At 39.6% G+C, this 15,346-nt stretch overlaps 1 protein-coding gene across 1 annotated transcript; it reads right to left on the bottom strand.

Moving 5' to 3' along the window:
- Positions 1-640: 640 nt before the first annotated feature.
- LOC114399616 (germin-like protein subfamily 1 member 20) lies at positions 641-1,647 on the bottom strand. The gene is made up of 2 exons (XM_028361820.1): positions 1,466-1,647; positions 641-1,355 (listed from the first exon to the last, which is right to left on the bottom strand). The coding sequence occupies exons 1-2, from the start codon at positions 1,575-1,577 to the stop codon at positions 808-810; spliced, it is 660 nt and encodes a 219-aa protein (XP_028217621.1). The 5' UTR covers positions 1,578-1,647; the 3' UTR covers positions 641-807.
- Positions 1,648-15,346: the final 13,699 nt, after the last annotated feature.

The raw sequence follows: 15,346 nt of genomic DNA, 5'->3' as shown, positions 1-15,346 counted from the left end.
TCATGTTGCAACGGCACAATGTTTTCCAGAAAGATATATATATATATATGGTGTAATGAGTCATTTCCAGCATTTTTCGTTTCTGGTTTATGGGGTTTTGTTTCAACATAGTTTTTGTTGTTCTGGTTGCCCGTGTGGCATTGAGGTGACTCCTTGTGTATCAGCATCCTATCTTTGGGAAATCAAGTGCTCAAGTTAAGATCTTACTTTATTATTCATGAACCCTTTTTCTTATATAAAAAAAAAACTAGGAAAGAATCGGGTATTGATCAATTCATATATAGTATATGAGCTGGTATATATGCCCTTCTCTTTGACTTTTGGTGTTATCTAAGTTAGTTATCCCAGTAGGGTTCATTAATTTGACATAAATCATTTACTTGGGGCTACATTGATTGCAAAATCAACTCCATTAATAATCCCCATTAATATATTATTTGTGTTTCCCTAAAATGCCTTCCATAGTTACTAATTAAACCTGCAGCTTAAATATATGGCCCATGCTGTTAGACTTGAGCAAAGTAACACATTTAGATGCATAATACTCACTATTGGTACTAAAGAAACCCGAATACTGGATCCAAGCACAACCACTCCAACAAGAACAAGTTCATTTTTTTAATATTAATTAAACTAAATCAAACTTCAAAAAGAACACTGTATATAAAAATAACACACATACATGTTATTTAATTATTACATTATATAGTAATTATTTGTAGGGCTATTGCATGGGGTGATTGTAACATGCATCAAAGTCATCCATGATCCAATAACTGGTATGAAAAGATCGTCCATGTTCTGAAACTAGTTCATGTCGTACCATGATTTCTTCTGAAGATCATCAATTAATTTCTGATCCACTTGGAAGGCTTTGGTGAGAACCTCAGGAGAAATAGGTGGATTGGCTTTAAACAAAGCATTTGCAATAGTGATAGTTCCTGCATTTTGACTGCCAAGAGCAGCAATGGCAACTGCATTGCCATAGCCCACATTGAGTTGAAAATGAATGAGACCAATTGGGAACACAAACACATCACCCTTGTTCAACACTTTGGTAAAGAGACGATTTCCGTCTTGATTGGAAGTGACAAATCCAACATAGAGAGTACCCTCAAGGACTATAAGGATTTCCGAGGCTCGAGGGTGAGTGTGGGGAGGGTTTATACCCTTTGGTGCAAAATCTATGCGAGCCAAAGATATGCCAAGCGTGTTAAGCCCTGGAAGTTGATCAACAGACACAGGAGTAAGTTGTGCATTATTTGGGTTGTCAGTGTTCCCGGGTTCCACATGTAGGAAGAAATCTTCAGGTTTGACAAGCTTAGGGTCTTTGCAAAATTTTCCGTTCACAAATACTACAAATTACAAGGCAAAGATTTTGATTAATAAAACCAATCACAAGATATATATATATACATATTATGCAACATGCTTAAATATTGTTTTGAGGAATGTTTTGACATACCACCATCTTTTTCTTTGGCTGCCACACAAAAATCTTGAAGAGGACTAGGGTCATAGGCAGAGACAACAGAGGATGTCAGAGCCAAGATGGCAACAAGCAAGCACACAACCATCGTATTTTTTTTCTTCTTAGAGCTATTCTTAAATGATTCTGCTATGTAATCACTTGTGAGAATTGCATTTTGATTCATGTGAAGTTTGGTATTTATAAGGATGAAGCATTGAATTGGTTTGCATTTTATCTCTACCGTAATTAATTCTTTATTTGATGAGGAACCATTCCTTAACAACTACACGAATGAGTGCGTGATAAAAGAGTAGACCAAGGAGAAGGTCCATAAGAAAAAGCAAGTCATGTTTCGGTATTACCTTGTCACTTGGCTTTGCTTGTACTCTTTCCAGTAATCTTATTTATGATAGTGTTAGCCCATATTTTTGATGAGCTAAAAATATGCTCTAGATACGAGTTTTGCCAGATTCTGTTCGAATCGGAAAAGGGGTTTTTGAAAGGGATTCTCAGGTGTAAGGAAGTATTTACGAAGTACAAGGCTAAGACAAGAAAGAGGGCTTCGAATCATTGGGCGATTCGAACTGGTGTATACTCGAGTCGAAGTCGAGGCAGCCAGATTTCTGGACTTAGCGCAATTTCTGACAAAACTTCACAAAATCAGTTCGACTTCGAGCAATGTGGATAACCGTTCTAAGGAGCAGTTATGTGCATGCAAGGTGTACGTGGCAGGACACTTGGCATTAGGATAGTGTTCGACCGTTAGGGCAGTTTATTTTCGAATGTCTATATATAGCAGTTTTTTAGTTAGATTTCAGGGTCGCAAATCATTTATACAGATCCTTATATACTCAAAGTACCCAGCGCAGAGAGAAACGAGTACTCAAGGAGAATGTATGTTTGTGAACCATTTTAAGTTTTCTGTAAACTTTACATTTCGAATGCAATGCATTTTTCATTTCACTTTAGAATTCCTGTCTTTTAAATGGTTCATTCGATCGAGTGAACTCACTGCTCCTTTACATTCTGCAATTTACTTTTCCCTTGTCGATTTACTTCCAGCATTTCGATTTTCTCAAAGATATTTTTCTTTCTGCAAATTTCGAACCAGTAAATGTTTGTTGCAATGATGAACATTCAAAAGCTTTACATTTAAACGCAAAATACACAAGTGACATGCTCCTGAGATTCACTAGTTGATCTCGCAAGCAATTAACTTAGACTAGCGGTTGTTTACCAAATTCCAGTGTAAACAAATTGGCACGCCCGGTGGGACCGGTCAATTGTGTGTTTTAGTTTTAAATTATTATTAAGGTTTTGTTTAGTGCAGTTGGTTTGTTTCATTCTTGATTGTTTTGATCTTGTATGCATTTAAGAAGTGGGAAATCTGTTCCACACTTAACAGAATTCAAAACTCGTACAAGGATGGCTAGACCACCCCCAAGTAATCGAAACAATGACCTTCCAAGTATGGAGGGGCAACCAACGCAGACATCTGTCAGTAATGCCAATATAAATTCTGGCATAGGGGCAATTCCTGACCAAACTGTTGGCACGATAAGTTCAACCGCTTCGACGGTTATGAATCAGACAGGGGTAACTTCTCCCATGACCAACATGACGTTGGCAAGTTCGACGACGTCAGCGTCTGCTTTTGTCCCTTGGAATAACCCTAGTTTAGGGAATCCCAGTGGAAGTCCCTTTCGACCGCCTCAAAACCCTCTATATGGCATGCCTACATCTTTGATGGCAGGGTTGCAAAACTCTCAACCAAATATAGAGAATCTTAATATGTCCTCCCCATCAGGATCTGTAGCGGGCAATCAAGGTAGGGTAATTCCTCAACATTTAACCAATACATCCGTTTTGTCACTCAGACAACAAATGGATGAAAGTAACCATGATATGGTTAACATGTTAACACAACAAATAGGAACTGTTATTAACCCCTTAATTCAAAATACAAATGACAGTTACCAAATGTTAACAAATCAAATAAGTCGAATTGCTGACTTTTTTGGGGCACCACCCATACAGCAACCACCAATTCGACAGATCCAAATACAGGCGCCTGTCCAAGAGATACAGATGCCTAACAACCCAGGGATGCAAATGGCTCAAGCACCACAACCAGTGGCACGCATAGAGCCACCAGTCCAACAGGTCGAACCAAACCCTGGTATAGTATTGGTAAATAGGAACCAAAATGCTGATGAAGTAATAGGGAATATTCAACAAAACCGTTTCGATGGGCAGAATAACCTGGCCCAAATGGTCGAAACGATTTTGGTGCAGAATGGTTTGAACTTAGGCTTACACAGGCCTAATTTTGTGTCTCCATTATCTGAGTATGTGTTACAGACAGAATTACCAAGGGGTGTGAAAATCCCTAAGCTTACTAAGTTTGCATGAGAGACAAATGAGTCCACTGTCGAACACATTGCTAGATATTTGGTCGAGGCAGGGGATTTGGCTAATAATGAAAATTTAAGAATGAAATTTTTCCCTAATTCCTTGACTAAGAATGCTTTTACATGGTTTACAACCCTTCCTCCTCATTCCATACATAATTGGAACCAATTGGAAAGGATTTTCCATGAGCAATTTTATATGGGACAGTCTAAGATCAGCCTTAAAGAGTTAGCCAGCGTTCGACGCAAGGCACCTGAATCAATTGATGATTATTTGAACAGATTCAGACTCTTAAAGGCAAGGTGTTTCACCCAAGTCCCTGAACATGAATTAGTCGAAATGGCTGCTGGTGGCCTAGACTATTCGATTAGAAAGAAATTAGATACCCAGTATTTAAGGGATATGGCTCAATTGGCTGATAGAGTTCGACAACTCGAACGATTGAAGGCTGAAAAAGCTAGAAATTCTAAGTTCCATAAGAGGGAAAAGGTTGCATATATCGAAACTAATGACAGTGACCAGGAGTTCGATATTATTTATGAAGATATCGAAGACAATGAGGTTGATGTAGCCGAATTAAAACCTGGACCTCCCTATGTTTGTAAATTCCTTAAACCTTCCAATGGAAAAAACCCTGTTGAACCTAAAAATGATAAATTTGTATCTAAAACTTATACATTTGACATAACTAAATGTGATGAAATATTTGATTTATTAGTCACAGATGGCCAGATTGTTGTTCCTAAGGGCTTGAAAGTACCCCCAATCGAACAACAGAGGAAAAGGGGTTATTGTAAATTTCATAATTTCCTTGGCCATAAAACCTCACGTTGTGTTCTTTTCAGGGATTTGGTTCAAAAGGCTCTCGATGAAGGGAGGCTCAAATTTGGTGAGAAACCAAAGGTTGTTCAGGCAAATGCTGAAACATCCAAAGCTGCTGAAACTCTCTATGCGGAGCCCCAAGAAATAATGATGGTCGAAACAATGGAGTTGTCCCATGTGCAGGTTCAGGACATATCTGAAGAGGATTACAACGAACAAATGAAGGTTGTATATCCTCAGGCTGAGGAGGAGTTAATTGATTTCTTGAACAGATGCAAGCTCGAAAACAAGATTGTGATGCTCTGCCCTCGCTGCAGTGCAGTATGTGATAAGGAGGCTACTGAGGGCCTCAAGAAATACCAAGTTGTTAACAAGGGGGCAAAGCAGAACCAACGTTTCGATAAAGGCAAAGGAGTTATGGTGCAGTCGAATACTAATCAGAAGTCTGGTCGAAGGAATACTTTCACTCCTCCGGGTTCAGTTCCGGTCGAAAAATGGATGCACCAGGGACTCATAAGGTTCAACAAAGGGACCATGGAAGTTGGTGGTTCGAGTGGAACGAAGAAAGTTGGCCCACAAGAGGCTAATAAGTACTCTTATAGGAACAATTACAGAGGAAAGAATCCTATGACGAGGACCCAATGGCGTAGGTTCCAGCGTAAGAAGAAATTGGCCCAACAGAACCCGCAAATGGGCCAGTATAAAGAAGTATCTAGGAGGCCAGTAAAAGAGAGGCTCCTGCCTCCAGTGGATGAAGATAAGATGGAGGATGAGGATCTACTGGATTCTGATCCAGACTTTGATGTCATTTGTGTGGTATCTATCTTGCCATCTGAATATGATGTCCAGTCTGAAGTTACTGAGATCGAAAGTGAGTTCGATCATTTTGATATGGCTGACCCAAAGCCAGTATGTTACTATGTTATGAACAATGGCTGTGTGGAAGAACAATTAGCTTATTTCGAAAAGCCAGATTTTCAGATGAAAAGTCATCTCAAACCTCTTTTCATCAGGGCAAAAGTTGAGAATGTTGGAGTCAACAAAGTGCTCATTGATGGAGGAGCGGCTGTCAACTTAATGCCTCGATCTATGCTCTACAGGATCGGGAAACATGACACTGATCTATCTGCCCACAACATTGTGCTTTCGAATTATGAGGGTAAAACTGGCTATTCTTTGGGAGCCATTCAAGTAGATGTTGCTGTAGGCAGTATAGTTCGACCAACTCTATTCCTGGTGATACAGTCCAAGGCTAATTTTAACCTGCTATTAGGAAGGGAATGGATCCATGGAGTTGGGGCTGTGCCATCTACCCTTCACCAGAAACTCATTATCTGGAGGGAGGATGGAATTGTTGAAAATATAGAGGCGGATCAAAGCTTCTATAAGTCGGAAGTCGATAATGTTACTGCACAAACCTTTGACAAAAAGTTGGCTAACATAGCACCTTGTGGTGATAAGGAGGCTATTGTCGAATCAAGTGACAATGTTATCCATTCTGTTAAACTCCATCCTACCTATGGGTTTATATGGGAGAGGGAGGAAATTGATGCTGTTCCCTCTGAAGATGGAGTCATTCCACCAACTGGGTGGAATATATATGAAGATTAAATATGGCTGAGGCCACTGCATGGGCCAGAATTACGGCTTATATGGCCGAAAATAGACTAAATACGGCCTTTGAGGCTGAATCTCAACAAAATATGGCAGTTGAAGCCAAGATCGAAGATCATGAAAACAAAGAAACAAAGGATCGAAGACTGGATTGTATTTATGATGATGAGCCGCTGGGTTTCGAGAAAAATCCCATAAGTGAGACGCCAAAGATGCAGGCTCAAGATCCTTTGGAAGAGGTCGACATTGGAGATGGCTCGTTAAAAAGGCCAACCTATATCAGTGCCAATATTACCTCAAGTTTAAAAGAAAAGCTGGTGCCTCTTCTTAGAGAGTTTAAAGACTGTTTTGCTTGGGATTACCACGAAATGCCTGGGTTAAGCAGAGAAATGGTCGAAATGAAATTACCTATTAAGGAGGGAAAAAGACCAGTAAAACAACTACCAAGAAGATTCGCACCAGAAATCATGTCCAAGATTAAGGAAGAGATCGAAAGGCTGCTGAGGTGTAAATTCATCAGGGCTGCCAGGTATGTCGAATGGTTAGCAAATATAGTCCCTGTCATTAAAAAGAATGGAACTCTTAGAGTATGCATAGATTTTAGGGATTTAAATAATGCTACACCTAAAGATGAATATGCTATGCCAGTAGCGGAAATGTTGGTAGATTCGGCAGCTGGTTTCGAATTTTTAAGCATGTTAGATGGTTATTCTGGATATAACCAAATATTTATTGCTGAAAGTGATGTGTCGAAAACAGCATTTCGATGCCCTGGTGCTTTAGGCACTTATGAATGGGTGGTTATGCCTTTTGGGTTGAAAAATGCTGGGGCCACTTATCAAAGGGCCATGAATTCCATGTTTCATGATTTTATTGACACATTTATGCAAATTTATATTGATGATATAATCATCAAATCCTCCTCAGAAGATAGCCATTTGGATTATCTTAGGCAATCTTTCGAACGAATGAGGAAACATGGATTAAAAATGAATCCATTAAAGTGTGCTTTTTGTGTACGTGCAGGAGATTTCCTTGGTTTTGTGGTGCATAAAAAAGGCATTGAGATAAATCAAAATAAGACAAAGGCTATTCTTGAGACGAAGCCTCCTTCGACCAAAAAACAGCTTCAGTCTTTGCTAGGAAAAATCAACTTCTTGAGGCGATTCATTTCAAACCTAAGTGGCAAAGCTCAAATTTTTTCGCCATTACTTCGACTCAAGAAAGATGAACCATTCAAATGGAATGAAGAGCATCAAAAGGCTTTCGATGAAATTAAAGAATATCTGATCAAGCCTCCTGTGTTAATGCCTCCTAGTCGAAACAAGTCTATGAAGTTGTATATTGCTGCGTCTGACAAGACCATTGCTAGCATGTTGGCTCAGGAAGATGATGATGGCATAGAACATGCAATTTATTATCTTAGTCGTGTACTAAATGATGCAGAAACTAGATATACTGCCATAGAAAAACTTTGTCTTTGCCTGTATTTCTCTTGTGCAAAACTTAAGCAATATATAAAGCCTGTTGATGTTTATGTGTATTCTCATTATGATATTATTAAGCACATGTTGTCAAAACCTATTTTACACAGTAGAATTGGAAAATGGGCTTTAGCATTAACAGAATATTCTTTAACGTACAAGCCTTTGAAATCTGTTAAGGGTCAAATTGTGGCAGATTTTATCGTAGATCACTCAGTGATCGAGATGCCGCAAGATTATGTCGATACAGAGCCTTGGATTTTGTATTTCGATGGATCGAAACACAAACATGGAACTGGAATTGGAGTTTTAATAATATCCCCCAATAGAGTTCCAACTAAGTTCAAATATAAAATCAAAGGGCTTTGTTCTAATAATGAGGCTGAGTATGAAGCTCTAATTACAGGCCTTGAAATTTTAATTAGCCTGGGGGCGAGAAATGTTAATATAAGAGGTGATTCAGAATTAGTGTTGAGGCAATTAACACAAGAATACAAATGTGTTAATGAACACTTAGCAAAATATTTTGTTATAGCAAGTTCTCTTCTGAATCATTTCGATTATATTAACATTGAGCATATACCTCGACAAGAAAACCGAGAAGCAAATGATTTAGCCCAAATAGCTTCAGGGTACAAAATGTCGAAGGAAAAGTTAACTCAGTTGATCGAAATAAAAGATAAACTGGTGTTACCAGAGCCATTAAGCACTAAATTGCCAATGCCAAAACTTGTGGGGGCAAGTACACCACAAAATAATGAAAATAAAAGCATGGATGATCTCCAGGAAAAAATTCAAATTTTGGCCATTGACAATATGTTAGATAATGATTGGAGAAAGTCCATTATTGAATATTTGGAAAATCCAATAGGCAATGTGGCTCGAAAGGTCAAATATAGGGCTTTAAATTACGTGATTGTGGGAAATGATTTGTTTAAAAAGACTGCAGAAGGAGTGTTGCTGAAATGTCTAAGTGAATCAGAAGCATACTTGGCAGTTTCCCATGTTCACAGTGGGGCTTGTGGATCACATCAAGCAGGCCATAAAATGAAATGGCTTTTATTTCGACAAGGTTTGTATTGGCCTTCGATGTTAAAAGACTGTATAGAATTTGCTAAAGGCTGTCAGGAATGCCAAAAGCATGCAGGGATACAACATGTACCTGCTAGTGAGTTACACTCCATAATCAAACCTTGGCCTTTCAGAGGATGGGCTTTGGACTTAATTGGTGAAATCAAGCCTGCCTCTTCTAAGAACCAGCGTTATATTATAGTTGGTATCGATTACTTTACAAAATGGATCGAAGCAGTCCCTTTGCCAAATGTTGATCAGGAAGCAGTAATTAGTTTCATTCAAAATTATATTATTTATAGGTTTGGTATTCCCGAAACAATTACCACTGATCAAGGTTCAGTTTTTACTGGACGAAAAATGAAAGAATTTGCCCAAAAAACTGGCTTTTGATTATTAACCTCAACACCATATTACGCGCAAGCAAATGGTCAGGTCGAAGCAGCCAATAAGATTGTAATTAACTTGATTAAAAAACACATTGCCCAAAAGCCAAGAAATTGGAATAAAACGTTAGATCAAGTTCTATGGGCATGTAGAAATTCTCCTAAGGAATCAACTAATACTACCCCATTTCGACTGACTTATGGGCATGATGCTATACTTCCGGTCGAAATACATTTGCAATCAGCCAGGGTACAAAAACAAATGGACATTCCAATCGACCATTATTGGAAAATGATGTCAGATGAGTTGGTTGATTTAGATGAGGAGAGATTAAGAGCATTAGAAGTTTTGACTAAACAAAAAGAAAGAGTTGCTAAAGCTTATAATAAGAAAGTGAAGTCGAAAACTTTTAATGTTGGAGATTTAGTTTGGAAGGTTATCCTGCCCATGGATAGTAAGGATCGAGCTTTGGGCAAATGGTCCCCAAATTGGGAAGGACCGTTTAAAATAATTCAGATTTATTCGAATGGTGCTTATGAATTAGAAGAATTAACCCCTCAGAAACGTACTTTGAGTATAAATGGTAAATATTTGAAAAAATATAAACCAACATTGCTCGAAGTTAAAATAAGCATAGAATAGACAGAAATAATGGAAACATAAAAATGGCGATAACAGTAAAATTGCCACGAAAGGGCATGTGTCAATATTACATCAAAAGTAGAATCGAAATACAGAATTCGAAATAAAGAAATTATAAGTTCTACTAATGCATGACTAAGTCCTCATATAGTTTCTTCAGGGTGGCCATCTCTTTGCTCAAGACCTGGTCAGCACTCTCCATAGCTCTCGCCTCATCTGCTACCGCTTGAGATGCACTAAAGGCCTTCAGGCCTTCCCTCCCTTTTTCAGCAACGAGTTTCTGAATCGAGTTAGCGGCTTGCTCCTGGAGTTCTTTGCGTTTGGCCTGCTCTGTTATAATTTTCTGCCTTAGATCATCGACCTGAGACAGCAAGTTCGTAATAGTTGCTTCCCAGGAGGAGATGTTATCATCACAGGCTTTAACCTCAGAAGATCCTTCTTTCGCCTCTTTGGTAAGACGTTCGACTTCACGTTGAGCAGCTTGGGCTTTCTCGAGCAGAAGGATATGTGCCTGTTTCTGGGCATCCAGTCTGGCGCTATTTTCGCGTTTTTTCTGCACGGTACTTGCAAACTGGTCGATGATGGCCTCGATTTGGATAACTTTGCCTAGAATCTCATCAGAGGTAAGGGGGTTATGCAATTTCTTCAAAAAATTCAGGTGTCCAAAAGCGGCAGAGGGGTTCTCTTCAATGGATTTAAGTACGTCTTCCCGTGCGTATTCCATTGATAACTTCAAGAGCAGGCAATCTTGGCGTACTGAAGAGGTTATGTCAGCATCAGAGGAGGACGAAGCACCAGGAATCTTTTCACTTGAGGTGTTGGCTTGACTGGTGTTCAGCAGGAGTCGAAGGGCTGCAGCAGGGTCTTCGTCTTGCATTTTAATGAATGTATCTTCTGCGATCCCTATGCTAGCGGAAAGCTTGGATGTTGAAGACGCTGGGTAAATGTCCGAACCTCCAGCTTCAGCCTCTTGTATGGCCTCTTCATCGGAAAAGTGTTCTTCAGAGGAACTTTTCTGACTCGATCCATGAGGACTGCTGGATTCAATACCTTGACCTTCACCCTGTTCCTCAGCATTCACTGCATCCGTCTCAGGAGCAGGAGATGTTCGAGCACATGAGGGTATTTCTTCTACAGAAACATTTTGTTGTACCTGATTCGAATTGTCATGGAAAAGGTTAACAAATAGTTTCGTATAAGCTATGATTAAAATCACATTAAGAATGATACCTCGACGGTAGGTTGTTCTTGTGGTAAGTCCGGTTGCTCGACAGGGTTGCCCTTCTCAGCAATAGAGGGAGTAGCCTCTGCTTCAGTGCCGTCAACATCAGTCGAAGGTGGTTGGACGTCAACAGGTTGATTGTCACCTTGTTCTTTTGAAGACTTGGTCTTTTTCTTTTTCTTCCTGGCTGGCTCACCACCCTCGACAGTCACAGAAGGTTCAGGCTCGACCTGCTTCACTTTCTTTTTCTTCTTAGGCATTTGAGCCTGGGAATTGCCTGCCTCTGTGAGATCAGCAGATTTGGTCGAAGTCGCAGGTGATTTTCTTTTTCTTATAAGAGGTCTTTCCTCTTCTTCCTGTGTTATGAGGGTAAAGAAATGTCAGAATATAGACTTGAAAGAGAGTTATAATATTGACATTAGAAATAAAACTTGCATCTTTTTCTTCGTCTAATTCGATGACCACACGCTTCGAGCGTTTTGAGGTCGTGCTAGTCTCAGTGCTATCATCTTTCTTTTGACTCTGAAAAATAAAGAAATATGAGGCAAAGACGTTAAGAGTAAAAGATAAGTTCAGAAGAGTTACCTTCTCTTCTTGTTTCCCTTCTTGGATCTTCACCCCAGTGGGTTTCTTGGGTCTCACATCAGCTCGAGACGTTTCGGTGCTTTTCTTTGTTATGATTGTTTTGCCTAAAATAAGAATATTAGAAAAGGCAAAAAATACATATCAATTTGGAAAGTCAAAAGTAATTTAATACCTCGAGCTTGAAGGTTTGAGCGGATATTCTCGACCGTTGGTTGTGTAAAGCCACTCTCAAGTCTGGAGATCATGATAGTAGTGTCTCCAACTGAACGGCTCAAATAATATTTCTCCCACCAGGTAACAAACCCCACGGTGCAGAAGTGGGAATGGTTGAACTCGAAAGGATGCAGGTTATAGTTCTCATCTAGAGAAATCTTCAAAAACTTCTTGAAAGTCTTTTCTGAAAGATTGGCCCCTCTTATAACGTCTCGAGGATCTTCGAACAAGCTTTTAGGACGGATTTGCGAGAGGCCAAATTGTCTTGAAACCAAATTAGGCTGGTATCCAACCAAGCCTAAATAGTTCGATTGAATACCTGTACGACAAGACAGGATCTGTGGATTCAAGTAAAATGACCATATTTCGTTCACTTCTTCTTCATTGTCCGGATCGACAGCAAGAAAATCGTCAGTGAACCAAGCCGGGCCAACCTCTCGATTAATGAATGGAGCATGTTGGGGAAGAAACTTGTCAAAACTCAGAAAAATCCTCATGTACTTTAGGAATAGCTTTTGTGGGTTTTGATCGAAGGTCTTGGGTGTTAATCGAAGTGCTCTCTGGCCTTCGATCGAGCGATTTGCAACTTCTTCAGCATAATCTTGTGGGATTATTAATCCCATTTCTTGTTCGAAAGTGGCATTAAGCCACAACTGGAGAAGCCACATAGGCCCAGATACTAAGAAGGAAGACCTATCCTTCGATTTCTTCAGGTCATCGCATGCCTCACCAAGCGATTCGTATAGTACTGCTAACAAGAGGCGTCCAAATCCAAAGTTCTGACCTTCATGAATTTGTAATGCCATTGGGATAAACCTTTTGGCTACTTGCAAGGATTTTGTGCAAAAGACATAGTGAGATAGCCATAGGGTCAAGAAGGCTACGTGCTCTTCATCAGAGACTTCCTCTTCGACCGATCCTTTGTGTTCAGCTATATATTTGGAAAAGGTGTTCTCCTTATATACTAGCTTGATATTATCACTAGATTTAGTGGGATCATAAGTTTCTCCGCTAGGCCTAAGGCCTGTGAGGGCGGCTACGTCTAAGAGAGTGGGGGTCATCATACCACATTTAAACTGAAAGGTGTTGGTAGAAGACTCGAAAAAGTGCATAGCTGCTATCAGCATTTCTGGTCGATATTCAGGACCAGATCGAGAAAATTGGATCAAATCAAAAATGCCATATGTCTTCCAGAAATCCTCATACGCTTGTTCGACTCGATCAAGCCAAGGTAGGTAATCCCTATGGGCTATTGACGGGGCGGATCGAAAGAGTTTGTTGGGTTTGCTTAAACAATTAAAGTTATAGGGCTCACTATCAAAAATCCTAGGTTCGCAAGTTGGGTAGCAGGGAAATACCTTGTTCATTGCACTCGAAAGTGATTCTTGGTCTGGCAGGGGTCCACCAAAAGCGTAAACTGTTCTTTCCACTGCGAAAGGGATCATCACCTCCGATTCCCAGATTTCTGTGTGTTCGGCGTCACCATGTGGTTCTGGGACCACCTTTTCTCCATCAGGCCTGACTGTAAAACGATGCCATTTCCCAGCAAACGGAACTGCTTGTCCTTGCGACATTGTAAGAAGTCTGAAAAAGGATGGTTTTCTCGCGAAGGGTTTTGTAGTTGTCGGAATCAGGGAGTGAGAGCTTGGGTTCACGAAGAACGGTGGCAAGGTTCGGAAATGCGGTGAGGTTGATGATAAAAGGAATAACGAGTATCTGGAAATAAGAAAGCTTCGCCGGAGATAATGGAAGCAAGGAAGAAGAAGGGTTTCGGAAGCGAGGAAGAAGAAAGGTTTTTGAAACAAAGGAGCTGAAGGGGTTTTCTGAGGTTCTCTGCACTATTTATGGAGTTCCACTTTAAAAGGGGAAACACAATATAATAAGAATCAAGGGTCAGAAATCAATCACATCAGATTTCCCTTTTAACTCCCCAGCATGACACGTGTCCCACTCTGCCTAGAAAGGTGGAATTAATGATGGGTAGTGGGAGATCGAGGCGACGGTTACCATCAAACGTGCCATCGTGTCGCCGTTCCAGGGAAACTATTAGAAGAGAAAAAATGTCAACTTCTCATCTTCCTTCGATCTCGAATCGAAGCAGACATTTTTTGGGGGCAATTTGTTAGCCCATATTTTTTATGAGCTAAAAATATGCTCTAGATACGAGTTTTGCCAGATTCTGTTCGAATCGGAAAAGGGGTTTTTGAAAGGGATTCTCAGGTGTAAGGAAGTATTTATGAAGTACAAGGCTAAGACAAGAAAGAGGGCTTCGAATCATTGGGCGATTCGAACTGGTGTATACTCGAGTCGAAGTCGAGGCAGCCAGATTTCTGGACTTAGCGCAATTTCTGACAAAACTTCACAAAATCAGTTCGACTTCGAGCAATGTGGATAACCGTTCTAAGGAGCAGTTATGTGCATGCAAGGTGTACGTGGCAGGACACTTGGCATTAGGATAGTGTTCGACCGTTAGGGCAGTTTATTTTCGAATGTCTATATATAGCAGTTTTTTAGTTAGATTTCAGGGTCGCAAATCATTTATACAGATCCTTATATACTCAAAGTACCCAGCGCAGAGAGAAACGAGTACTCAAGGAGAATGTATGTTTGTGAACCATTTTAAGTTTTCTGTAAACTTTACATTTCGAATGCAATGCATTTTTCATTTCACTTTAGAATTCCTGTCTTTTAAAATGGTTCATTCGATCGAGTGAACTCACTGCTCTTTTACATTCTGCAATTTACTTTTCCCTTGTCGATTTACTTCCAGCATTTCGATTTTCTCAAAGATATTTTTCTTTCTGCAAATTTTGAACCAGTAAATGTTTGTTGCAATGATGAACATTCAAAAGCTTTACATTTAAACGCAAAATACACAAGTGACATGCTCCTGAGATTCACTAGTTGATCTCGCAAGCAATTAACTTAGACTAGCGGTTGTTTACCAAATTCCAGTGTAAACAGATAGTAGTTTAAAGATTTTAAATTGGCTTCAAGTTTAAACATAATAATCAAAAGTAGCGGGTGGAATATGGAAATTTTGTGAGGGATTGGGTCACAATCGAACAGTAACTAAAATATATACCACGGCTTAATCAAAATATAGACCATTTCTTATTGCCCTTGTAAACAATTAATCAAAGACTACCGTAGCAACCCGAAATTTTATCATCATTATGTCTGTGATTTGTTTTCACCCATTACCAAAGCATTTCAATAGCAGAACAGTGTTCGAAGATGTGAACATCGGATTAATATATAAACGTTAGATGTAAACTTTGACTTTTCACGGCTTGCTGCAACTGCTTCAGGTCTTAATTTAAATAATTTGCCATGGAAGGAGATATATAAAGGTCTTCTTCGAAAATAAATATAATAGTGAGAATTGTACTTAAACGGAATATATATATATATATATATATA

The sequence above is a fragment of the Glycine soja genome, chromosome 19 (genome assembly GCF_004193775.1).
Source record: "Glycine soja cultivar W05 chromosome 19, ASM419377v2, whole genome shotgun sequence".
NCBI lineage: Eukaryota > Viridiplantae > Streptophyta > Magnoliopsida > Fabales > Fabaceae > Glycine > Glycine soja.
The sequence above is the reverse complement of the archived record's forward strand: the minus strand, read 5'-3'. Positions and strand labels throughout refer to the sequence as shown.

What these genes read in the sequence shown, in the direction of transcription:
- LOC114399616 (XM_028361820.1), bottom strand. Translation starts at nt 1,577, where the DNA reads ATGGTTGTGTGCTTGCTTGTTGCCATCTTGGCTCTGACATCCTCTGTT. An exon ending in AGCCAAAGAAAAAGATGGTG is followed by an intron (nt 1,356 to 1,465) that starts GTATGTCAAAAC and finishes TGTAATTTGTAG; the next exon opens with TATTTGTGAACGGAAAATTT.